General features: G+C 33.0%; 2 protein-coding genes across 2 annotated transcripts; both read left to right on the top strand.

The window, feature by feature from the left end:
• Window positions 1-749: 749 nt before the first annotated feature.
• LOC107371291 (uncharacterized) lies at window positions 750-6,228 on the top strand. Its single transcript, XM_015939328.3, has 16 exons — window positions 750-1,165; window positions 1,226-1,305; window positions 1,363-1,513; window positions 1,966-2,102; window positions 2,177-2,276; window positions 2,333-2,484; window positions 2,645-2,776; window positions 2,857-3,093; window positions 3,533-3,643; window positions 3,780-3,851; window positions 3,911-4,064; window positions 4,264-4,455; window positions 4,531-4,651; window positions 4,734-4,942; window positions 5,032-5,565; window positions 5,620-6,228. Exons 1-16 carry the CDS (start codon window positions 1,114-1,116, stop codon window positions 6,105-6,107), a joined length of 2,922 nt encoding a protein of 973 aa, XP_015794814.2. The 5' UTR covers window positions 750-1,113; the 3' UTR covers window positions 6,108-6,228.
• Window positions 6,229-7,407: 1,179 nt separating this feature from the next.
• Window positions 7,408-8,393, top strand: LOC107370832 (uncharacterized). The gene is made up of 2 exons (XM_015938784.3): window positions 7,408-7,893; window positions 7,948-8,393. Exons 1-2 carry the CDS (start codon window positions 7,746-7,748, stop codon window positions 8,376-8,378), a joined length of 579 nt encoding a protein of 192 aa, XP_015794270.2. The 5' UTR covers window positions 7,408-7,745; the 3' UTR covers window positions 8,379-8,393.
• Window positions 8,394-27,027: the final 18,634 nt, after the last annotated feature.

Raw genomic sequence — 27,027 nt, 5'->3', positions numbered from 1 at the left:
TTCAGATATACTCGGAAAAGGTTAAGCTGTGTCATCAATTTGCTTACCTAATGAAACATAATAACAACACAAGCAACAATTGATATTGCATGATTGTCCTTGTATTGTATCTTCCTTGAGATCATCAAGATGTCACAAGTATCCACAGACAATATCCGAAGATCTATAAATTGCGACTCTAATAATGGCATTCGGTTTCATCGTTAGTCTTAGTTTTTATCATATTGTCGAATGTATCCTCACTGACAGACATAGTTTTAGCGTTGAAAATGACTGGAAAGAAAAGAAAGTTTGAAAAAGTTAAATATGTTTCTCTACCTGAACGATCTTCCATTTATCAATTTGATTAGCTTCACCATTGAACTGAATAAAATCCAGCACCCTCTCAGTTTCAATGTTTGTTCAATTAATTTAGTAATCAATTACCTAACTCAAATGATAGTTTAACTGATAATTCTATTATAATTATTAGTGCTAAGTTATTTGTATGAGTTGGTGAACAACACCTAAGAAAATTACATCACACACCCCTCAATTGTTATTTAATTTGTGTAGAATCAATGGGTTTTTGAAATAGAAACTGATAAAATACAGGTGAGCATATGACCAGGTGAACTTTAAATATAATTCAAAAGAACAGATTGACTTTATCGAGGTTCTTTATCTTTTATTGAAATCAGTATTCAATCATGTAGATATGGGATGGAATCTCATTCTTTTGTTTATAATCTCCTAGCTTTATGATTTGGGATTTTCATGTTTATTTACTTTGTTAGATGGACGAACATTGATGAATTATTCGCTGTTCTGAGATACTTTTCATGGTACCCAGGATTCAACGACATCAACGCAAAGATGTTGCTATTCATCCAGTGGAAACTGGTTTTATCCCTCGACTTTGTGCTTATCTAATGTGTACCATTTTGTATACATGATTGAGAAACCAAATGGTTACAATTAGTCAATTGATCTAAGGCGTTTTTAATTGTGTTTATCAGGTATCATTGGAAAGCAAAACAAGTCAAATTATTTATTTATTATACAAATGTACAACTAATTGCGATTCCTTGTGTTTTTATTTGCTTGTAAAAATTGTGTGTACAATAAAAATCAATGAAATTCAAACTTTTAATTGTTTTTACATTGTTTACAACAATCTCAACAAGTAAGAATTGAAATTAGAACTCAATCGTCTAAGCCTAATAATATTTCTTAATTAACTTAGTCAGTATCAAAAGTTTGGTGGATTTGCCATTGAAAGTACCTGAAGGAAGTTACGTGATTAATGCTACACTAACTGATGTCGTGAGTTGAACAATCAACTAACTGTTAATCAATCTAGCGTCTAATTTCATCTCTTAGAATGGATTTAAAAAGTATTTTATACGAGAGTTGATATCATCTTCTGGACCAACAATCAAAGGTAAAATTTTGATTTCAAGTGATGAAGGTTCCAACTCAATACATTATAATGCTGATTCCCATACTGGTGTGGAACGGTTGGTTATTCAAGGTAAGAAGATTCAAGTATCCCCAAAACTACTACAGTAGTATTATAATTTAAATTAATGTGGAAACAGAGGAATAATGTGGGCAGATTTATGTAAAGAGACTCGTTTCTCAAAATGCAAGAATTGATTCAAATGAATTTTTTACTTTTTCTCGAGCTACATCCACTGTGCCGGTTGGGTCGAAGTTTTGTTGAGAGTTTTTTCATCTCAGTATATTTATAAAGTCAATGTACATAAAATTCGAACCGGATTCTAACAAAAAGTTCGTTATGATGAAACCTTGCGCTGAAAAACCAGCTCAAAAAAAATCTTGCACAGTATAAAAGGCACGTTTGAACTATTACTTACAATATAATACTTACAATTACGCTTGTTAGTCAAAAAATAAAAATGATCGGAAATTCCACTTGTGAATTGATTTAATTAATTATATTTGTTCATTTCATTGTCAAAGGTACAAATTGTTTACTATTCACTTACAAGAATAGTTGGGATAAAACTTTACCAGGAATCAAGAAACCTTTACTCAACCAGATTCTTTTGATGGGTCCTTCGATATTATACCGAATAGATCATTCGTTGCTTGTTTGGGTAAATACATTAACAATTTCCTTCGAAAAAGTCGTTTCGAAATGCTTCAATCGACTTTGTTTGTTTGTTAATAGACATCAAACCTTCCACGGTTCAAAAGCGTAAGAGGAACCATGATGATGAGCGCAACATCAGAGATTAACGAAAGACTGAAAATAACTTATTATTATAAACGTGAGTTGAAACAATCAAGTTTAATTTAATTTAAAAGACCTTCACTCTCATCTCAGATAATTTGGATGACGAGACTGGAATTAAAAATCCAAAACGAATTGAAATTAATGGTTATGATTCAAGTCCCTTTGCATCCAAAGAGAATATCATTTTAGACATTTACGTTCAGAACGAAAACACTGTGGATCAACTCCAGAATCAAGTTCAAGTAAGCATTTATAAGCAGTATTTAAGTAAATATGTATACAAGAACAATATTTGCTAAATGGAATAGTTACTGATTCAGAAATTAAAAATTTCTCATTTTAAATGTGCTTTTTCAAGTGAGAACACAAATTTATGATAAAACTACTTTCATTCTCGACTAGCCTTTACCTGGAATCGGATGTCCACACTACTTATCAGGAAATAAAGATCTACCCGCTCTGAGGATTTATCACTTGCATTACACCATGCATGAGCATATTCAAGGTTCAACTGTTTCTCAATCATTTAGTGAGGTTAGTTTATCTAGCAAAATATTTCAATTCTTTATTCATTCCATTTATTTATTCCACTTATTCATTTCTTTTATTATCAGATTCATGCTGCACAATTTTACGATTATTTGAGCTTGAAGGCAACATTGCTCGGTGTAACAACAGAAACTATCAATGATTATCGATTCGGAGTTTCTTTCCTCATTGAATCTGATGGAGTTTATAAAGCACTAACTGTAGACTCGGATGCGCCTGGAGTCAACATGCATAGTTCATTCACTTTGGCGAGTCTTTTCATGCTCGATGGTAGCTTTAAATATCTTGGGAAACTCAACTTGGTAAGTAAATGACGAAAAAAGCACGACTTTGTCGTTTAATTCGAGTTTGTTTATTATAAATGTTTGTTCGTGGATAAGAATGGAAATTGGATAATCATATCAACTTTCTTCGTCATTCAAAGATCTTTGTAGATGAAAGATTTCTAAATATGTCCATTAGATAGTTAAGAACTCGCTGGGTATCATTCTACATTCCGTTCAACAAGTAAACTTCAGTGTATTTCAATATTCACAAGCGCATTCAGTTTTTTAGCGTAATATTGTAACAATGAATTGTTGAACATCATCTAGCGAATGCATGAATATTAAAAAATCTTTTGTACATTCTAAATAGTTTATTAATGTCAAACAAATGTATTAATCTAAACCAACTGTAAACTGTATAACTCAAATAGCTATAACAATCCTCCAAAATTGTTTTTAATTATATCCACTTTAGGAACATCGATCTGGAGTCCCTGTTGAAGTATGGGAATCAGTTCAATTTAATGTTAACATCAACGGAAAGAAGGTGGATAAAGCAGTCATTACTCAATATTTTGCTCAATCGGTAAGTTATTTGCATTGAAAGACACAAACTCGATCATGAAGAAAGGTATGATTTGTCCAGACACAAGTCAGTTGTATGATTTTTTAATGCTATTCATTGCTTATATCGAATTCAATATTTAAATGGCGGTCATCAGCAACATGAAGACATATTTTGGGACTATTCTCTTGTCAGTACCAAGATCTCCATCTATGATTATGATCAATCGGTAAGTATTCATTTCACATCTCATTATTTGTCAAAATATTAACATTAGTCTTTGAATAGAAAAAAGTTTACACTTGGAAGGATGGTATCACGAGAGATTACATGAACTTGCAAGAGGTTCGATCCGTCGAGAGTATCCGTTCATTGACAGAAAAGGTTAAATACTCTAATAGCGATGGTAAATTGATCCTTGACTTCATCTTAGAGTGCGATGGTATGTTTGCATTTTAAAATTTGTGCAGTAAACTTATCGTTGCAGTTAGGTGCATAATACATAACTATGCAATATATTGCTCATGGAAACTTTTCTGTGAAAATATTGCCAAGCCTCAGATCAAGGTTACTAGGCTGAAATATAATCATATTGCAAATAACTTCTTCCGTTTAAATTATAACTTTTTTCTTTTCATTAGATTTTGATCCCGCATACGGTTCTTGTATCAAACACACAGAGAATCGTGTTAACTGGTTGAAAGGAGACTTCCTTTATTATGTACTTCTAGCTAGACCAGTCAGCATACTACGAATTAGTGATATTCAATATCGCTTCACTGATACAAAAGTCCAAATGGAAGTAACATTTGTCAATCTACCGCTAATGCAATGTAAGTTTATTTACCCGTTTCCACTTCGTTCGAATATAATCGAGTCCAACAATTAAACTTTCTGTTCTTTTGCAGACATTTTCCACTCTAAATTTATGTCTGTCAGCCAAGAAACATTGGCCAAGATGAAAACAACTAAGGCTGATAGTGAAGTCGAATGCCTGAGAAAACTATCGAGTTATCAAGAGACAATCAAGTATATAAATCGATACTATTTTATGAGCGTTTTAACGGCATTACAATGCGCTTGACTAAAATTTTTTCTTTTCCGCAATCAGAGTTGTCATCTACATGGATCTTGTTTGTGGATACTTGAATAATCTCGAGGATCTCAAAGAAGATCTCAAGCTCGGAAAATCAGCCAGCGTCTACCAGTTTCCACTTCATAATTTGCATCGAATCAAGCAAGAGTTATCACTTGATCAGATTCATGATGCATACTTGCAAGATGTTGGACAAACATTCGAGTTGTTTGACGGAGATATGCGTAAGTACTGGTACTTTATACGTAATACTTCTCATCCTTTTGCGTCACCGAGAAACTCATAACAATCATTCTTATTCTCTTTTCAAAAGCTGTACCTTTTAAGATTATTGATGTTATCGACGTAACTAAAGAGGGAACTGCTCCGTATGATGATATTGCTTCTCAACTTAGAGGGGATGTAAAGTTGAAAATCGATGACCAATCCACTCTGACTGTACTGAATGCAAAAAACTTTGCTGATTGTTACCAAAACTGTCATAATTCAGAACAAGTTCCGTGCAATACTTTTTCATTCTGTAATACAGATACTGAGGGTTTAATCGACTGTAGAGTAAGCAGCTTGCAGTCTTCTGACATTATAAATCGAGAATTGCATATTGAACATGTCATGGATTGTTCAGTTTTCTCCATAAATATTCTCAACGATTATTCAATAGTGTTCAATAGAAAATTTAAAACTCAGCATTCAACTGGGGTTCAAACAGATCCGCATTCTTGTGCAGAATCCTGTCATGCCTCATCTGATTGCATATCATTTCAATACTGTGGAGGTTCATGCAGCTTCGGTGGTTTATTTACAGATACAGATACTCAATATGATGAAGAATGCACAATATATTTTCGTAAGTATTCTTACAATGAGTTGAGTCTTTAACCAATTCTATTTCTTATTATAGCCAAAGCAGCTGAAAAATACCAAAAAACGGGAAACAAAATAGTATTAGATGTTATTAGCACCGAAACCAAATTAACTTTAGACCAATGTGCTTCATTGTGTCATCGATGGTCTGATGGTGACACTAGATGTCAATCATTTAATTACTGTCCTAAGAGTAGATCAGAAAGTTCTTGTTCACTGACTCAATTTTCAGTCAAAAGTCCTGATACCAAAACCAGTGATGGTGGTCAATGTTCAAACTACGAGTTGAAAGTGGAATCGAATGGAAAGAAACAAAAAGAATCCAGTTCAACTGAAGAAGTTAAAGGGACAACCGGATCAGGTGCTTTTGGTATAATTATACTGTTCCTGTTTGTCGGTGCTGCATTGGGATTCATAACTCCTTTTGCTTTCGCAAAAGTTAAACAAATGCGTGAAGCTTCAAAGATCAATATAGATTTCACTTGGAAAAGACAAATAGATGAACAAATTGGAGATATTCATTAAATCTTTTATTATAAAAAAGTGTTGAATCGTTGATTTATTATAAGATTGACCAGAAAGTTTTTCTGAAAATTATGCTTATAAATCAATGCTCAATTAAAATCAAGTTTAGATGAATACTTTGCAGAGATTTGCATGATGCATAATTAAATTATACACTTTTGAGTTTACAATAATATTCTTCATTGTGAATACTGAATTCAAAGTCCGAAAAAAGTTTGATTTCCTTAGTTATTCTAAATGGACTTCGAAATAGTTTGGATCCTGGATTTACGGACGAAAATCATAAGATTGATAAATGAAAGATAAACTTATTTCGAGTCAATAGAATCATATTCATTATGTCCGAATTACTCGAATTATTTCAGAACTGATTAATATGAAAGATATCTTTCTTATTCTTTCTTTTTGCAGTGAATTATGGTGCAAAAAATGTTAAATATACATAAAAAATCAGATAATGCTTAATGATCCGTCACCTCTGACTGCACTAACACTTACCACTTGTAACCAACATACTGACTGTTATATCTTCAGTCTAAAATAAATCGTGAATTCTCAATCTCAACATTTGTAGCGTTTGGCAAATCTTAGATACTAGAAGTAAATTATTGCAAATCGCATATGAATTCAGCATTCATGTAAATTACAGTTAGTTCACATTGTAAAAGTTTTGAGCCAAAATGAAAAATAAACTGGCTCCTTTATTTAGTCTTGGTTAATATGAACTATTAATACCACTAATACATGAACAGTTGAATTCAACACTTTTGTGATATTGTTAAAAACAGTTTTTCATTTCTTTTCAACTGCCTGAGTTGTAAAACACCTGAAAACGGCTTTCGGATTTAGTATTTTATGTGCAAGGATTTTGGTTATTTGTTCAAATTTTACTTTTATTTGTATTTCTTAATAAGTAGTAATCAGGGAATCATCCATTAAGTTTCCAGATTGATTTAGAAAAAGTCATTTATCCATAGTCCTTCAAGTTCAAAAGTTTTATTTTATAATTAGCAAGCTTCAAAGCTCAAAAGATTGGCGAAGCAACCAATAAACGTCATAAACTCACGAACGCTAACGCTTCACAAAAAATACGCCTAAAAGATATTCCTGGAGACTTAAAATTCGAGCTCATTACTCGCTCAGACTACACGAACTGAGGGCCGAAATTTCAGATCAAAATATGAGGTAATCTTGAATATTCTGATAAATATAAAATCAAAGCCTCAATTTGTTAAAACCAGGGTTTAAATAAGACCATGATCTGAACCTTATACATATTTAAATTTCCGATCCATATTAAAGTACATTAAAGGTATAAGAAATGTTTTTACAGAAAATAGATGGGATGCAACGTTGAAAATCGATGATCAATTCACTCTGTATGTGCCAGATGTAAAAACTTTTGCTGATTGTTACCGAAACTGTCACGATTCAGATCAAGTTTCGTGCATTACTTTTTCATTTTGCAACACTGGTGGTGTAACTGAGTGTAGAGTAAGCAGTTTGCAGTCTTCTGACATTATAAATCGAGACTTGCATACTGAAAATGACATCCAATGTACAATTTTCTCTATTAGCATTCTCAACGATTATTCAAAAGCACTCAATAGAAAATTTAAAACTCAGCTTTCAACTGTGATGCAAACAGATCAGCATTTCTGTGCAGAATCTTGTCATCCTTCGTCTGAATGCATATCGTTTCAATACTGTGATGGTTCTTGTAGTTTTGGTGGTTTATTCACAGATGCAGATACTCAATATGATGAAGAATGCACAATATATTTTCGTAAGTATTCTTGCAATCAGTTGAGTCTTTAACTAATTCAATTTCTCATTATAGCCAAAGCAGCTGAAAAATACCAAAAAACGGGAAACAAAATAGTATCAGATGTGATTAGCACCGAAACCAAATTAACCTTGGATCAATGTGCTTCATTGTGTCTTCGATGGTCTGATGGCAAAGCTAAATGTCAATCATTCAACTACTGTCCTAAAAGTAGAACAGAAAGTTCTTGTTCACTGATTCAATTTTCAATTAAAAGTCCTGGTACCAAAACCACTGAAGGAGACGGATGTTCAAACTACGAGTTAAAAGTGGAATCGAATGGAAATGCAATCCAAGAATCCAGTTTAAGTGAAGTAACTAAGGGGACGAGTGGGTTGGGTGCTTTTGGTATAATAATGCTGTTTCTGTTTGTCGGCACTTTAGCGGGATTTATATCTCCTTTTGCTTACGCAAAAGTTAAACAAATGCGTGAATCGAAGAATTAATAATGACATGAAGAAATTTTACTAAACCCTACTAATGCAATGCTCACGTAACGGTATTTCTTTACTATGTGCCTTTCCAATCAAAATAATTTTTTGCGTGATATTCAAAGTGATTTACCAAGAAAATACATTCTAATTTCGTACAAACATTTAAATTTTTAATAAACATAAAGAGTGACACATATAAAATAAAGGACTATACAATTTATCAATTGTTGCTTGAGTTTTTTTCATGTTAATCTATTATCATCATCTAAGAATTGTTATTTTTACGAATTTCAAGCGGAAATCCTTATTGCAATCAGAGCTCAAAAATTTAACTTTTGTGTTCAAATTCAATTAAAACTTATTAATTCTAAAATTGAAATATAAATTTCCATTGTAATGATTTACATGAAAACAACTGTTAATCACTAAATTGCCTGATTACTGAAAAGGTTGAAGGGAGAAAAATTGTTGATTCAAGATTTCCTTCAATCCTGACACATTAGATAACTAAAGGCTTGTCTCAATAATAAACTGTTCAGAATCAAGATTGATTTACATGAACATGGAGGTAAAAAGGGCCAAGGCCAACAAAAAGCCCTAACCACGCCCCTGCCTAACTCAAAACAAAAAATAAACTAACCACTACAATAGTGAAAATATTGTCACCGAGCCGGGTTCCATGTGTAGTATACTAATGATGAGTATGGGTCTGACGACCGTTTAAGCTGTTTAATAAAGATAGGGAACAGTTTTCAAAGACGAAACTTAATTGATATTCTTTATTAGCTTCCATAGTTATATGAAAATACTGTAAAGTATACGAAATGAAGATATCAAAAACTTTTACTTAACACCAAGCAAAATACTTAAAGACGAAATTTCCACAAATCAAAATACTCAAATACTCAAACTTGAGGATCCAAAACTTAACTTCTGGATAAATGATCAATTTTCATGTTTTCTTTATATAGTCCCGTTTGGGAGACTACAGTACGTGACCTTAAATCACCAGATGGTCGTTTGACCTTTTTCCCTTCTTGATAGTTGTACTTTATCAATTTATGATCTGGGAAAGTTGGGTCTGACGGACCCTTAAACCTAGTTTTAGGCTTTAGTCAGTATGCAAATGTCTTATTTATTAGTTAATTCTCAATAATTTACGAGTTAGGGTAGCATTTCTCCGAAACATTTAAGGTTCTCTGGTAATTCTTAAATCATAAAATAAGTCTTATTTATTCTCATGCAAATCTCTATTCTTCGAAAATTAGTTTCTCAGGACCTTAACTTTGCTTAAAATCCATCATAGTTTAATTCTTTATTTTATTTATTCCAAGAAATCTAAGGTCTGACATGCATTTTATTTTCAACTTTCAAATATGACATTAAATTAATCAATCCAAATCCAGGGTCTGACATTCATCCCCTCTACGAAAAGTCCAAAGTCCCTTTTGGACGTCTTCAAAAATGTTCTATTCAAAGTTTTTAATTCCAAATCATAATTCTTTTGAGCGAAAAGCAATATCAATCGACTCAGACCAGTTTTATTTTTCCAAAATTATAATTACAACTTAACTCTAATACTTGGTTTCATTTTTTTCACTTTAAACACTAATGCTTAATTCTTGTTTCATTTTTCCGTAATCTGTTTGCAATTTTCACATTTAAACACAGTAATTAATTTGAATGATCTAAACTTTAATTACTTTTATACTTTTAGTAGATGCCAATTTGTTCTTTCTGCAAATGTCTATTTATCATAAAAGCGATGCGCATTAAAACCAAACATATTTCTGTATGCTTTTCAGAAACTTCAAAAACAAGATCTCCGAATCAATAGATTCAGGGCAATTCAACATTTTCCGTTAGGATAGAAAGCAAAATTGACTCAAACATGTTTACATTATTGGACGGTTAGTCCATACTGAAAATCAAGATTAAACTTTGGCGGTAGAATCTATTTTGAAGAATCAAAAGTTATCGAATTGTTAGACCTCATTCTGGAGGCTGATAAAATGGGAACACGGTTTCAATCCATTGCGCTGAATGCCAGAGCTGACGATTCACAAAAGGTCTGACGCTTAAATCATTTCAATTAGGAAATCCATGATAGCCTAATGATATACTGGCTTACATGATTTTATCATTCTGATTAATAATTGAAAAAATAAATAATGATGGTGGATAATTTTCAATCTTATTTTAAACAAAATTTCTTGTAGCAACGCACATATAAACAATCTAATTCAATTTAATAAAATTTTTTTTTTCGGTCTGATGGATGCCAGCGATCGATCTTGATCCCGATACTAAACCTTGATCCGATGTTCGATGTTTTTAGAGAATCAATAATCGAACCACAAATTTTTTTTTTCAACAAATTTAAATCAATTACTTGTTAGCTTTTAATTACTCCAATTTAAACAAATTACTCGTATAATGCGCTTCAACTTATATATAACATCGAACTATCATACTTTGTAGAGAAAATTACGAATTCATGACGTTTAAACCGTGTCAGACCTTAAATTTTAATTAAATTGTTTAATGTGATAGTATGCAATGTTAATGATTTAAATCGAATGATTTTGCTTGCATTTCATCTATCAAGGCTTTTGTTGCAATTCAAATCATGGTCAGACCAATTTCTGATAATAGGTACGAATATCAAATCTTGATATCGAGATGATTCCTGAGCTTACAAAATCAGTATTTTCTGTGCTAAATAGTACTTAATTATTTTTATTAAATTATTTGTCTTTTTGTTTCTTTTTTTTGGGCTTTTTAATTTAGTGAATAAATGAGAGTAAATATAATTTGTTTTAATTTAATATTTTAAAATCTGATTTGAATAAGCTAAGCAAAGACGTGGGGAGGAGAAAAGGAAAGAATTGTTTCGATAAACATGGTCATCATAAACAAAAGTAATATAACAAGGTTATTAAGGTTCAGACCAAAATGTCGGGGTTCATCTACCTTACTAAGGTCAACACACATGTGCTTATTACCAATTGGTTTAGAAACAAGTACAATAGGGCTATCCCATGGAACAAAAGAGGGTCTGACAATCATTTCTTCTATTTGTCTGTTTATTTCTTTTCTCTCAGCCTCTAATTTTGGATATGGATTACTTTTTCTGGGTGGATGTTCGACCGTATCAATAATGGAAGGATACAAAGTACATTGACCTAGGTTTTCATTCCCAAAAGTTGAAGCTGGGAGAGACTCACTCAAAAGTTGTTTGACCTGGTTTTGTTGAGAGTAGTCAAGATGGTCTAGTCTAAAAACATATAAATTTGCTTTTTCATTCATCTCTTTTGTAACGCAAATCTCATTTTTATACTCGTCAGACCGAGTTATTGCTTCACCTTCAGGAAGAGAATTATTTTGAGAAAAAGATTTATCAATAGAAATTTGAAAAGATGAAAATTGATCGTAAGGTAAAACAACATTAGCTTCAGTTTCAATGGTCAGACCTAAACATTTGAGATTGCTTGGCGTTTTAACAAAATTTAAATCTAATGGTATAAAACCATAAGTAGTCTCAAATTGATATCCCAAATTTAAAGAATATTTGTTACAATTAGAATTATTAATAAAATCAAAATGATTAAACTTATCCAATTCTTCCGTTGATGCGGTCTGAGCTTGTACTCTCATTGTACGCAAATTTAATATGACTCCAGCTGCTTTGTTAAAGTTGTTTCCTAACAGCAAGGGGTACGTGAAGTCATCCGCGACCACCAATAAATTTGTCCAAACAGCAGTAAGATTACCAGTAACTTGAATAAGGCACCTGATTCTTCCCAATATAGAAATATGATGACCACTGGCTGAAGTTACATTTGGTCCTTCATAATGACGTACATTATTTGGTTTAGGAACAGAAGAAATTCTGATGATTGAAACAGCTGATCCGGAATCAATTATACACTTGAGTTGTTTCTGATCTACCCAAGCAGTAGTAAATACATAGTTTTCATTATCTTTTGAGGTTTCGCTTAGTGTATTAACTGTTGGGTCTGACGTATTTTGCGGTGCGGGAAGGGCAATTGGTTGAACAGCATAAGACTCAATAGATAGATTAGGATAGGGACCTTGAGTGCAAGTACTTATAGTTCGAGTCGAATTAGTGTCAGGGCTTACATTTCTTAAATAATTTGATGGATAATACTGAACCCAATCTTCGTACGTCGAATGAGAATGTTGGTCAAGTGGAAGAGGAGTACGAAATTGATTGAAATTAGGATTATTGTGATTATAAAACTGATTTGGATGACCGGTCTGACGGTTACTTTGATGAGCAGACTGACGATTACTTTGGTAATTATTCGCATAAGGAGGTTGCTTATATTTAGATAATAAGAGTCTAAAATTAGATTTATAATGTCCAGGTTTATTGCAATAATAGCAAATGGGTTGATTATCAGTGGTTCTTTCAGGACGAGATTGAATGGCATTAGTATACCTCGGTCTATGAATTTGAACCTTTGATGCGTTATTTGATAAAAGTTCTTGTATCAAACTTTTTAATTCTGAAATCTCATCAGACTGAGGTGTGTTCACCATTCCTTTCTCAAGATTCTTAGCGAATTCTCTAAACTTATCAACGGATTTGATCTCAGCTGCATAAAGTGCAGATTTGAGTTCAGGTCTGACGCCTCGAAAAAGATGCCTGAGAATTTCAGCTTCCTCTATAGAGGGATTTATCTTTAAACATAATTCTTTTACGTCAATAATGAATCGGATTACTGGTTCACCAGCATCTTGTTTTCTATTATTTAGTTGTTCAGCCAGAAAGTCTTTATAAGATGATGGTAAAAAAGTTTCTTTAAACAATTCAAGAAATGTGGACCAAGTAAATTTGGGATCACTAGCTTTCGGTTCAATCTCCTGTTTAAACCAATATAGTGCAGAATCTTCGAGATAAAGACATATTCTTTGTAATTTATCTTCGTTAGACCAGGAGTAAAATTTCGCTAGACTTTCATATTTGTCAATAAATTGCAAAACTTTTGAAGATATACTTCCATCAAAATAGTCTAATTTAGGTCCTCTGGGCAAAGAAACTACAGGTTTAACAGTCTTTACCTCGGTTTCGGTCATTGTCAATGTATAATAATAAAGGCAAATCAAGTGATTTTCAAAGGAATAAAGTAAGGGTTCTATATAGTAGGAAAGAAAAAGAAAGGAAATGGCTTTAAATACGTCAGACCTTACTTTTGTTAAAGATGAATGAATAATATTAATGACAAGTGAAGGATAGTTGATGAAAGTTCCGTCAGGCCCAAGATATTTCCAAATTAGTCAATAATTAAGTTGATAGAGTGAATGAAGGTGGGTTGAAAGTCCCGTCAGACCAAGAATATTTGACAAATATTAGGTATATGGAACAAGTTTGATGATAAAATAAGTTGATCCAATGTGAATGTGTAGCCAAAAGCCCGTCAGACCGAAGATAAAGTCACTGATGATTGGGGTACAGTACACGAAATTGTTATTGTTGAGTGATAATAGTTGAAAAGTAGTGGGATGATAGCTTATAATAAACACAAAAGTTCGAAGAAAATTTATAATGATGATAGTTGATCAATTGTTCAATTGAATCACAATGATGATAACGTTATTGTCAATTATTCAGCACTTTCAGAAAAACTCTCGGTGGAACCTCCATTTTGTCACCGAGCCGGGTTCCATGTGTAGTATACTAATGATGAGTATGGGTCTGACGACCGTTTAAGCTGTTTAATAAAGATAGGGAACAGTTTTCAAAGACGAAACTTAATTGATATTCTTTATTAGCTTCCATAGTTATATGAAAATACTGTAAAGTATACGAAATGAAGATATCAAAAACTTTTACTTAACACCAAGCAAAATACTTAAAGACGAAATTTCCACAAATCAAAATACTCAAATACTCAAACTTGAGGATCCAAAACTTAACTTCTGGATAAATGATCAATTTTCATGTTTTCTTTATATAGTCCCGTTTGGGAGACTACAGTACGTGACCTTAAATCACCAGATGGTCGTTTGACCTTTTTCCCTTCTTGATAGTCGTACTTTATCAATTTATGATCTGGGAAAGTTGGGTCTGACGGACCCTTAAACCTAGTTTTAGGCTTTAGTCAGTATGCAAATGTCTTATTTATTAGTTAATTCTCAATAATTTACGAGTTAGGGTAGCATTTCTCCGAAACATTTAAGGTTCTCTGGTAATTCTTAAATCATAAAATAAGTCTTATTTATTCTCATGCAAATCTCTATTCTTCGAAAATTAGTTTCTCAGGACCTTAACTTTGCTTAAAATCCATCATAGTTTAATTCTTTATTTTATTTATTCCAAGAAATCTAAGGTCTGACATGCATTTTATTTTCAACTTTCAAATATGACATTAAATTAATCAATCCAAATCCAGGGTCTGACAATATCACCAATCAAAGCTAATAAACTAAAGATTTAAAGATAACCTTACAAAGTCACTTGTTAATCAAAGACAAACCAACCAAATTGCCAAATAACAATGCTAAAAAGAGGAAAAAATACTGCCCCAAACCAACCAGAGCAACAATCAACTAACTCATTTCTTCGAGCCAAACATCTACAGGCTTTCGATCCGATAGTAACCAGTCTTATACAGAGGCCAATATGAGAAACCCTTCACAAGAAGTAAACTCGCTGAACGTCAGCTCTTTCATATCAACATCCGAATCTGACTCAGACTCCAGTGAACTTGAAACGCCAACAATCCTAGAAGCTAAAATTGTAGATACTACTTCAAGCAACTATTCACCCACACTATATCTTTCTGGAGCAACATTGTCCGACTTAGTTTTTGCCGAGAGGCGCCTAGAAAGATAGCCCAAAGAGACATGGAAACGTAAGGCAACAAAGACATCGATAATAAAGCCATTAGAGCCAACTACGTTGAAAACAGCAAATTTCGGCAACGAAATGAGAATGGCAGCATCCTAAAGAAGGCGAATGCATACCATTAAACGATACCTCAAGAACAAAGCAATTTCAGGCCACGATTGCAAATTCTTGGACTACCTAACCACGCTGGATATTAAAAATTCTACATGTGCTCAAGTATGCCCTGTATGTATCTTACTCATAGCAAGAAACAGACCAATAAGCACACTGAAGATAACCACTATTGAATTAAAAAGAAAGGGAAATATCAACCAATATTATCCTTAAAGAGGAAGCCATAGATTTCCGCAGAATACTCACAAACCAAGCAAAAGGAAGGGAACACACACAATAAAAGAACATCTCACGTAATTTCTTATCTTCAATTAAAATCTATCCATATTTCATTTACTTGTATATGTCCGACTCTTTCACACTCTAAATTCATGTAATATCCTAAGCTGAAGCATATTATGTACCCTAAAAATGTAACACGGTCTGTAACGACCACGTTTAACCTACAGATTGCAATTAAAATCCTGATCAAAAGAAATCTAAAACCTCCAATCAATCAATCTTTATTGCAGTGAAGTAAATTTTCGGGTTTAAAGTCTCAATAAACAACAACTTGACAATGCATACAATCAACGGAATCAGGATTTGGCGCAGATTCAGTAGTGCAAAAAATGCTTATAAGATTAAATCTTTAGCAGAATCGGAAATATCATCCCAATGAGGTCTACGAATTCGAAGACACCTTTAACATTGGCTCCATTTTCATCATAAAAAGGCGTATAACCACACAAAAATATGTCTGCAATTGGCCAAACATCGACTGCTTTTCCATACAGTTTTTGGGATAATACTTCGAGTGCAACGTAACCGGGTGTACCACATGCTGTGGCCATTACACCTCAATCTTCCATCTTGGAAAGTTCAAAATCATCGATCATTATTTTTGAATCAGGATCATGATTGAGGTAAAATAAATTTTGGGGTTCAAGTTTCAGTGAACAACACCTTGACAATGCATATAATCAACGTCTTCCAATATTTGACAGATAACTGCACTTTCGTCTTTTTCAGTGTAATTTCCTTTAACTTTCCTCAGCTATTTACTCAAAAAGTTCACCTCCAGGAGGAAACCACCGAACAGCTGTCATTCGCAAATCACGTCCAGACCTTTTTCTAGGAGAAATTTTTATGTTTAGAAATCGAAACGATTTCACTTTCCGTTCAAAAGAGGCAGGTTGTCTAAGCTGGGAAGTTGCATTGATCCTTTCATGACTCAAGCTGTTCCACCTTATGCATCACTTTTTCTAACCTGGTCTGCGTTAATCCCAACAAAAGATGTTTGCAAATATAGCGCTGTTATAAAATAAGTCCTGCGTGATTTTCCAATAACAACAGTATAACAAAATTAGATACCGAAGCTAGTGAAAACAACCAAGTTAGCCAATAGTACAGCTACATTGTTTTTTGCTAACCATAAGCATGGTGTTTTCTTGCATTGTTCTTTTATTGTATCTACAGTAAGTATTATAATTCTTGCAATGAAACGACTCCAATAAATTCTATTGCAATATGATGTTAACAGTTTGATTTTAATTTTAACTTGCTTGATTCTGATCGGCGCAAAATACGCGAACAGGTGATACTCATCAGAGCTTACGCACCATTCTGAAAAAGCTAGCTCAACAATTAGTTATGGTCGGGTAAATTTGGTGTGTCAGTATCCTTCTAGCGACGGTGAAGATAGAAGAAGTGGATTGCAACAAAAAGTTGATGGAACTGCTGAATCTTGTAAAAACAAAATAATAGTTAAAACAATGAAAAATCGATGTGAGGAACTGTGAGAAAATCAAAAAGTACAAAAATTTACCATTCGAAAATCTTGACTAGTAAGAACCTAAAGATGATTGAAAAAACAAAACACGAAAGACGCAAATGAACTCATCCGTCAAATCTTGGCCGACGTTGATTATATGCACTGTCAAGGTATTTTTCGCTGAAAATTGAAACCTGGTAATTTAATTTACCTCAATCATGATCCTATTTCTCCTAGAAAGAGTGGTCTGGGCGCGATCGGAGAATGACAGCTTTTCGTTAGTTTCCTCCTGGAGGTGAACTTTTTGAGTAAATAGCTGAGGAAAGTTAAAGGAAATTACACTGAAAAAGACGAAAGTGCAGTTATCTGTCAAATATTGGAAGACGTTGATTATATGCATTGTCAAGGTGTTGTTCACTGAAACTTGAACCCCAAAATTTATTTTACCTCAATCATGATCCTGATTCAAAAATAATGATCGATGATTTTGAACTTTCCAAGATGGAAGATTGAGGTGTAATGGCCACAGCATGTGGTACACCCGGTTACGTTGCACTCGAAGTATTATCCCAAAAACCGTATGGAAAAGCAGTCGATGTTGGGGTCATTTTATGCATATTTTTGTGTGGTTATCCGCCTTTTTATGATGAAAATGATGCCAATCTTTTTGCTCAGATTGTTAAAGGTGACTTTAAATTTGATTCACCTTATTGGGATGACATTTTCAATTATGCTAAAGGCTTTTTTTTCTAATTTGCGTTAATCCCAACAAAAGGTACACATGTGCATAAGCTCTTGCTCATCCATTGTAAAACAATTATTCATTTACATTTACGTGTTAATTGACTCAAAATTGATTTAATCAAATCCATAGAAAGTGATAACAGATAAATCCTTTCCCCAAGTCCCCACTTTTACCAATCAATGACTTTTTATCCACAGTTTCATGTAAATCGCTCCTGACTCTGAATAGCTTAAATTGAAAATGCCTCCAATCATCTAATGTGTCAAGATTGATGGAAATCTTGAATCAGCAATTTTTTCTCTCTTCAACGAATGAACCTCTTCAGTAATCATCTTCAATAGTTGATAGCTGATTACAATAAGGATTTCCGAAATTCTTGACTGATAATAGATTAACATGAAAATGTGTTTTTTATCAGTTTGCTTACCTAATGAAACACGAAGAAAAAACCAAGCATCAATTGATACAGAAACTAAAGGGCAACTACCGATGAGTACGAATAGTCTAAAATGGTGAATTTCACTAAATAAACGACTAGCTTTTCTCAAGATAAGAGATTAACAAGAAAAGGGTGTAATAAACGACTTTTTTGGCAGACAAACAAAGTATTAGGGGGTCTCACGCAAATCGAACCAAATTTGTTATATTACTGAATTTGATCTGATTATTGTATTGAGATGAATTTCGGTAATCAGTATCTCAAGTAATTCAAATATTTTTTGCTATTAACAAAAATTAAATATCTCAATTAGTTTAAGATTTATTTAAATGCAATTAAAAAAGAGAAAAAATCAAAAATGAAAAACGAGCTGTATTCTGAAAAATGGTCAAAGGGGGGGACCCTATGCATGAACTGTATTTTTTATTAAAATCAATGTTATTCAATGGGACATGTAAATTTTTGTGATTTTTTAATTGCATTTAAATATCTCTTAAACTAATTGAGATATTTAATTTTTGTTAATTGCAAAAAATATTTGAATTACTTGAGATAATGATTACCGAAATTCATCTCAATACGATAATCAGATCAAATTCAGTGAAATAACAAATTTGGTTCGATTTGCGTGAGACCCTCTGATAGAATCATTACAATGGAAATCTATGTAACTAATTTAGTGATTTCAGTCTTGCAATAAGATCAGGAAAACTATCAAAAATACTTATTTTTAATGGAACACAAGAATCAAATAAAAATGAAACCTTTGTATCTAATTATTGTTAGATACTAAAGCTGAGTTTCTCTATTTTTAATTTTTTAACTGTTAAACAATTGAAGAATGTTAAACTAACATTTTCAGTGATATCCTGGCTAAATGAAGGAAAGAGATATAAAAATCCAAATAACTATCTGAGCAAATCAAAGTTACATCTATTTATATTATATTTCAATTTTACAATTAATAAGTTGTAGTTATGGTTGAAAAGAAAAGTTCAATTGTTGATCCCTGATTGCAATAAGAATTTCCGCTTGAAATTCGTAATAAAAATTCTTATACATTGTATGAAAATAGACCAACATGAAAAATATGTTTTTCATCAATTTGCTTACCCAATGAAACATAAGAACAACTCAAGCAACATTTGATATTGCATGATTGTCCTTGTGTTGTTCTGGCCATCCTCTGCCGCTGCCTGTCGCTACGTCGACTCCTTTGGCTTCTCCTGCCCGTACTCCACTGCCTTCTCCAGCTTCTCCTGAACTGATGTCTCCTGTCGCTGAGACTTCATCAATGTCAGTCTCTGATGGTTCATCAATCATCCCTCTTCATCGTTGTGCTGAGACTGTGGCCCTGCGTTCCATCAGCCGGCAAGCAAAGGAGGCTTTGCTTGATTCCGAGCACTTGGATGGAGCTGTTCCCTTGACTGAGGTGGTCGGTCTTTTAAGAAAGCTCCAGGTTGGACTTTCTATTCAACACCATTGGGCTTCATCTGTCGTGCAGATGGTTGGAGCGCTTGATGGTTTGGTTCTGAAGTATGGACCCCAACCAAACGTTGATGATGATGAGGAAACCATTGGTGGTGTTAACTCTACCATCGAGCTTTCGTCATCGTCCATCCCTAACTCCATCATCGCATCCGATGCTTCTGAGATTTGTATCTCAACGGACAGCTCTGGTTGGGAAACCACAACAACCTTTTCTTCACCTTCATCTGCAGCAATCACGGCGACTCCAACACAACCGATGATTCCATTCCGTCCAAGGAGGCTTGATTTTGATGCTTTGGTAGCTGCTGATCCTGATTCACCATACCCCTTAACCATGACTTTCAAAAGAGTTAATGACTCTTTTGAAATCATAAAATGTAAAAGGTTCAAATCCCTTTGAATCTAATGATGATGATAATAATAAAGATGATGGTGATAATTATAATTAAAAATGTAAAAAAATGATAATAAAACTTGTTTGAGTTGAGGTTTACCCTTGACCTTAACTTCCAAAATCGGTTGTTTGCGCATTTTTCCCCCTTTTTCTCCCCCCTAAAATAGGTTCCACCTTTTCGTGGCGTTAGATGCCCTTTACTACTTACTTGGTTTATTGGGGTCATTGCATTCATATTTCTGTGTGGTTATCCGCCTTTTAATGCTGAAAATGATGCCAATGTTGAAGGTGACTTTGAATTTGTAGACCTCATTGCGATGATATTTCAGATTCTGCTAAAAAATTTATTACATAAGCAATTCTTGCACTACTGAGTCTGTGCCAAATCCTGACCACGTTGATTATATGCATTGTCAAGGTATTTTACATCAAGACTTGGGTCATTGCACTAATCTTTCTATGTGATTATCCGCCTTTACATGATGAAAGTCATGCCAATGTTAAGGGTGACTTTGAATTTGTTACACCTTATTGCGCTGGCATTTCTGATTCTGAGAAAGACTTCATTTTTCACCTTATTTGCACACATGTAAACAAGCTTAGGCTCATCCATGGCAAGTTATTTAATTTGTCATTTACAATCACGTGTTAATTGACCCAAAATTGATTCAATCAAATCCATTGAAAGTGACTTAAGAAGAAACAAATAAATCTTTTCCATTAACTTTTTTAGCAATCCATGGCTTTTTATCCCCAGTTTCATGCAAATCATTCCTGATTCTGAACAGCTTACAATTGAATTGTCTTCAATTATCTAATGTGTCAAGATCGATCGAAATCTTGAATCAACATTTGTCTCTCTTCAAGGAATCAAACTTTTCAGTAATCAGACAATTTAGTGATTAACAGTTGTTTTCATGTAATAAATCATTACAATGGAAATCTATTTATATTGCAATTTTACAATTAATAAGTTTGACAATGGAAGTTACCCGAGTGATACTACTGGGTTTTTATGTTTAATAGCTCATTCGATTGGGCTAAGGGTGTAGAGTAATATCCTGTTGGGTTTTGCATGCAAGTTGAGTGGTTCCTGAAATATTTAGGTTTTAAATTTGGGCACTTTCATTAAAATTCAAAATTGTCTGTAAAGGCATAGCCTAGTGAATAAAGAATTGGGTGAAGGTATGGAGATTTTGGTTTCGAATCCTAATGTCTTTTTGTCTTGAATTAACCCAAGCAATTAAGCCTTTTTCAATTCAAATTTTTTCTCTAATTTTTTGTTGATTAAGAATATTTGATTAAATAATTTATAATAATTGGTATAGTTTAATACAATTAATTATCAACAAAAAAACTTCATGCATTCACCCAATCCTTTATCCGTTAGGCTATGCCTTTTTGCCCAAAATGATTTTAATGAAAATGCCCAAATTTCTAACCTAAATATTTCAGGAACCACTCAACTCGCAGGCAAACTCCAACAGAGTATTCATCTACACCCTTAGTCCTATCGAATGAGCTATTAAACATAAAAATCCAGGAGTGACACTTGGCAAACTTCCCTTGTGAGTTGAAGTTGGACAGAAAAGTTCATTGTTGATCTCTGATTGCAATAAAGATTTCCGAAATTCTTGGATGATAATAGATTAACATGCAAATATGTTTTTCATCAGTTTGCTTACCTAATGAAAATCAAGCAACAATTGATACAAAAACTAAAGGCAAATACCGAATGGCTAAAAATGGGCCGAATGGTCTAAAATGGTGAACTTCACTAGATAAAAAAGCTTTTCTCGAGATAAATGATTAACGAGAAAAAGGTAAAATAAACGACTTTCCCGGCAGATTATCAAAGAAGGAATCATTACAATAGAAATCTATGTAACTTATTTAGCGATTTCAATCACGAAATAAGATCAGGAAAACAATCAAAAATACCTTATTTTTAATGGAACAAAAGAATAAAATAAAAATGAAACCTTTGTATCTAATTATTGATACAGTAGGGGTTAGGGTTAAGTTAACAAAAGAGGAGATTTTTTTCCTAGTCGCCCTCTAACAGTAAATTAAAGTATAATACCATTAGAATCGAACTTTTTTGTCCAGTTTTCTGTTGCATTGTTTTTTTCTTGTCCCTAGAAACTAAATATGCTCGAGATGGCGACACTTAAAAATTAACTTAACTCTGACCTGTTTTTGTTAACTTACAAGGGAAGTTACCCAAGTAGCACTCCTGTATTTTGATGTTCGATAGCTCATTCGATAGGGCTAAGGGTGTAGATGAATACCCTGTTGGGTTTTGTCTGCGAGTTGAGTGGTTCCTGAAATATTTGGGTTTAAAATTTGGGCATTTTCATTAAAATCATTTTTTTAAACCTACAAAATTGTCTAAAAAGGCATAGCCTAGTGGATAAAGAATTGGGTGAAGGTATGGAGATTTTGGGTTCGAATCCTAGTGACTTTTTATTTTAAATTTAACAAAGCAATTTAGCATTTTTTAATTCAATTTTTTTATCTAATTTTTTGTTGATTAAAAATATTTGATTAAATAGATTATAATAATTGTCATTGTAATTATCAACAAAAAATTAGATAAAAAAATTGAATTAAAAAATGCTAAGTTGCTTTGTTTAATTTAAAATAAAAAGTCACTAGGATTCGAACCCAAAATCTCCATACCTACACCCAATCCTTTATCCACTAGGCTATGCCTTTTTAGACAATTTTGTAGGTTTAAAAAAATGATTTTAATGAAAATGCCCAAATTTTAAACCCAAATATTTCAGGAACCACTCAACTCGCAGACAAAACCCAACAGGGTATTCATCTACACCCTTAGCCCTATCGAATGAGCTATCGAACATCAAAATACAGGAGTGCTACTTGGGTAACTTCCCTTGTTAGCCCTAACACCTACTGTAGATACTAAAAATGAGTTTCTCTATTTTTCAATTGTTCAACTGTTAAGCTTTAACATTTTTAATGATATCCTGGCTAAATGAAGGAAAGAAGATATTATAAAAATCTAAATTACTTTCTCAGAAAATCAAAGTTACACTAGAGTACCCGGTTAACGCAATTTTTTTGTGTTCCATTTAAAGCAATTTTCACAGTCGCCATCTATGATTTTTTACAAATTGACATTTGTTTTTATAATTTTATATAATCCTTTCATTACCTAGATCTTAAGCTCTGTCAGTTTCTGAAAGTCATTATCACTAGATGGAGACTTAGAAGAAAAAAATTGCGTTAACCGGGTACTCTAGTGTACATCTATATGTATTTATATTTCAATTTTACAATTACTGTCGAGTACCCGGTTAAAGCAATTTTTTAGAGACCCATTTAAAGCAATTTTCACAGTCGCCATCTATGATTTTTTGAAAATTTACATTGTTTTTATAATTTATATAATCCTTTCATTACCTAAATCTTAAACGCTGAAAGTCATTATCACTAGATGGAGACTAAGAAACACAAGTTGCTTTAACCGGGTACTCGACAGTAATAAGTTGTAGTTATTGTTGAACAGAAAAGTTCAATTGTTGATCCCTGATTGCAATAAGGATTTCCGCTTGAAATTTGTAAAATATAAATTCTTAGATGATAATATTCATCAATTTGCTTACCTAATGAAACATGAAAACAACTCAAGCAACAATTGCTAAATTGTCTGATGATGTTATTAGACTTGATTGTAATTCAAAATTGCACCATAAATGCTATTTTTAAATCAACTAATTACATTTTATCAGGCCATATTGAACTTCCAAAAATCTTATTTTTGATTTCCGATTATGCTGCAAATACTCCGATAAATGGTTCTTGTTCATTACCAATGGTTTTAAACCTTAACATTATTTCAAATTATTCGATTAAACATTTTAAAATATTAAACAAACTAAATTTCAATTACTATTAGCACATTTTTACTTAGGTTGACTGTAAATTACAGTGGTTCACAATCAAATGAGCTCACTTTTTGACTCATTTGAGCAAATTTTATTTTCAAAGACTGTAATATACAAGGTGTTCCGGTCAATAGGTCGGACTTTTAAAGGCTCACAACTCAGCAACTGTTCAGCCGATTCTTATCACTTTCACTATGATTGGAAGAAAAAATGTTAGATTTTTGTTTGGCCTACGTTTGGTCACCATGAATTAAAAGGCCGTTTTTTGCGAATCGTCAAAGTCGGAAAAGTGTCAAATTTTAGTGGTGGTTGGTACACAGAATTTTTAATCAGGCCAAACAAAAGTGACAATCTTTCTGAGGTGAATAGTGGCATCAAAATCGGAGTTAAGGTTAAAAAGATATCGTTTGTCAAAGTTCAGACATGTTTCCATGCTTTTGCTATGGCAAAAATCAAATTACGGATTTTGTTCCTCTATCACTACGAACATCGCACAAAATGTTACTAATTGTCAAAAAATATCCTTACAAGGTCATTCAAGGTCATTTTCGCAAATTAACACAAGATTGAAAGAATCGATAAATTTCGACATTTTGAGGGCTTAACATGCACAGTCAGCTTTGAATGGTGATTGCTTGAGAAATAAAAGAGACAAAATTCACTTTTTTTATTGATATCAGGCAAGCGTTGATGGTAAGCCCTCAAAATGTCGAAATTTATCGATTCTTTCAATCTTGTGTTAATTTGCGAAAATGACCTTGAATGACCTTGTAAGGATATTTTTTGACAATTAGTAACATTTTGTGCGATGTTCGTAGTGATAGAGGAACAAAATCCGTAATTTGATTTTTGCCATAGCAAAAGCATGGAAACATGTCTGAACTTTGACAAACGATATCTTTTTAACCTTAACTCCGATTTTGATGCCGTAAACACTATTCACCTCAGAAAGATTGTCACTTTTGTTTGGCCTGATTAAAAATTCTGTGTACCAACCACCACTAAAATTTGACACTTTTCCGACTTTGACGATTCGCCAAAAAACGGCCTTTTAATTCATGGTGACCAAACGTAGGCCAAACAAAAATCTAACATTTTTTCTTCCAATCATAGTGAAAGTGATAAGAATCGGCTGAACAGTTGCTGAGTTGTGAGCCTTTAAAAGTCCGACCTATTGACCGGAACACCTTGTACAGTCACCGTAGCTAAAAATTTGATCATTCTATTTTTTTGACCGTTAGATGTCTGCACTCTAAAAAGGCAAAATATACGAGGTTTGGGTGTATAACCAAAACCTAAATCATTCAAATTAATTGAAATTAGTCACTCAGCGGCTTTCAGATTTAACTGATGCCGAGAGTCAACTTCCATCATCGATGGTCTGGTGATAGTTATTCGTTAGTTGAGATGGCTTAAACATATCAACACCATACCTGACTTCAGAATGATTGAACAACTCGAAATCTGTCTCCTTAATTTGTCATTATGTTAACCGGATTATGTCAACTCCGGTCCGTCAGAGCTAGTGATGGGCGATACCCATTTTTTCCGATAGCGATATTGAAATTCGGCCAAAATATCACCCATTTCTAGCCGGAACAGTCTCGAACCTGTGACCTGATGTGTGAAAGCCAGACATCTATCCCACAGGACCAAGATTTAAACCTCAAACCTCCATACTTTCACCTACTCCTTTAACTACTAGGCTATACCTTATTGGACAATTTCAAGATTTTAAAAAATTACATTTGTTAATGTAAAGTATTTGCATATTAAATAAGTAACCTCTATCCCTCTATTTTCGTCACTTAATTGAATCAGGACTTACATGCTGCGTTATTTTTTTCTTAGAACCTAGTTCTTCGGTTGCCCATAATCTTGACGCAAAAAAATTATACATTGACTTCATACTGTATAGACTAGATAGTTTTTTTGAGCATTAACAAGTGAAAGTAACAAAGATTAAGCATTTCAGAGATAAACACTTATTGTAAAGGTTTGACCTCTGTAGTCTTTTTGACAAGACTTGTGATTGTTGAGACTGGTAATCTTGAAGGAAAAGTAAACTCTTAATAAAAAATATTATTCTAAAGGGTGTTGCGGATAAAAAGTAGAATTTATCTTGCCTAAAATTTTGATAAAGATGACGTTGACCATGATAACAATGAAGATAACAAAATTAAAGAAGAAACAAACGTAGACAAATCAATTTATCAATACATCGTCATCTTTATCAAAATTTTAGGTAAGATTAATTCTACTTTTTATCCGCAATACCCTTTTATATCAGGTAACCAACTATGCTTTTGCATAAAATTAATCATTGCGATTTGAATTGAAATCCATTGAAGATTTACCGTATTTCCGCGAATATAAGCATTGTGCTTTTAAACATTCACGCCGTTTTCGGGATTAATCAAAAATTCGCAAAAACAAAATTTTATCAAAGAAAAGAGTAGTAGAATACATTTCGAGGAAATCAAATGAATGATATGATTTTTGGATTGTTCCTGGGTTTTCTAGCGTTCAAAAGAAACACTGTTAATTTACTTATAGACCATAGTTAATATTTGCTGTCCAAGTGAAATCTCCACTGGCCTTTGAAGCATCATGCATATGATTAATCTTTGAGTAGGCAAATAGAGCTATGAGCGCCAATAAAAAGATTCAATGAATATCTTTAATTTGTTCATCTACAGTATTTGTCTTGTCAAAGTAAAACTAAATTGACCACTGAAGTATCACGTTTGTTTAACTTTTGCGTAAGCAAAAAGTTAAACAACACTACACACCCATCTTTTGATTGTGTAGAATCAATGGGTTTTAAAAATAGAAGCTTATAAAAATGCAGGCGAGCATATGACCAGGTGAACTTTAAATACGATTCAAAAGAACAGATTGACTTTATCGAGGTTCTTTATATTTTATCGAAAT

Source organism: Tetranychus urticae, chromosome 3 (genome assembly GCF_039701765.1).
Source record: "Tetranychus urticae isolate SD_2017Ah chromosome 3, NJAU_TeUrti_SD_1.0, whole genome shotgun sequence".
Lineage (NCBI taxonomy): Eukaryota > Metazoa > Arthropoda > Arachnida > Trombidiformes > Tetranychidae > Tetranychus > Tetranychus urticae.
The sequence above is the reverse complement of the archived record's forward strand: the minus strand, read 5'-3'. Positions and strand labels throughout refer to the sequence as shown.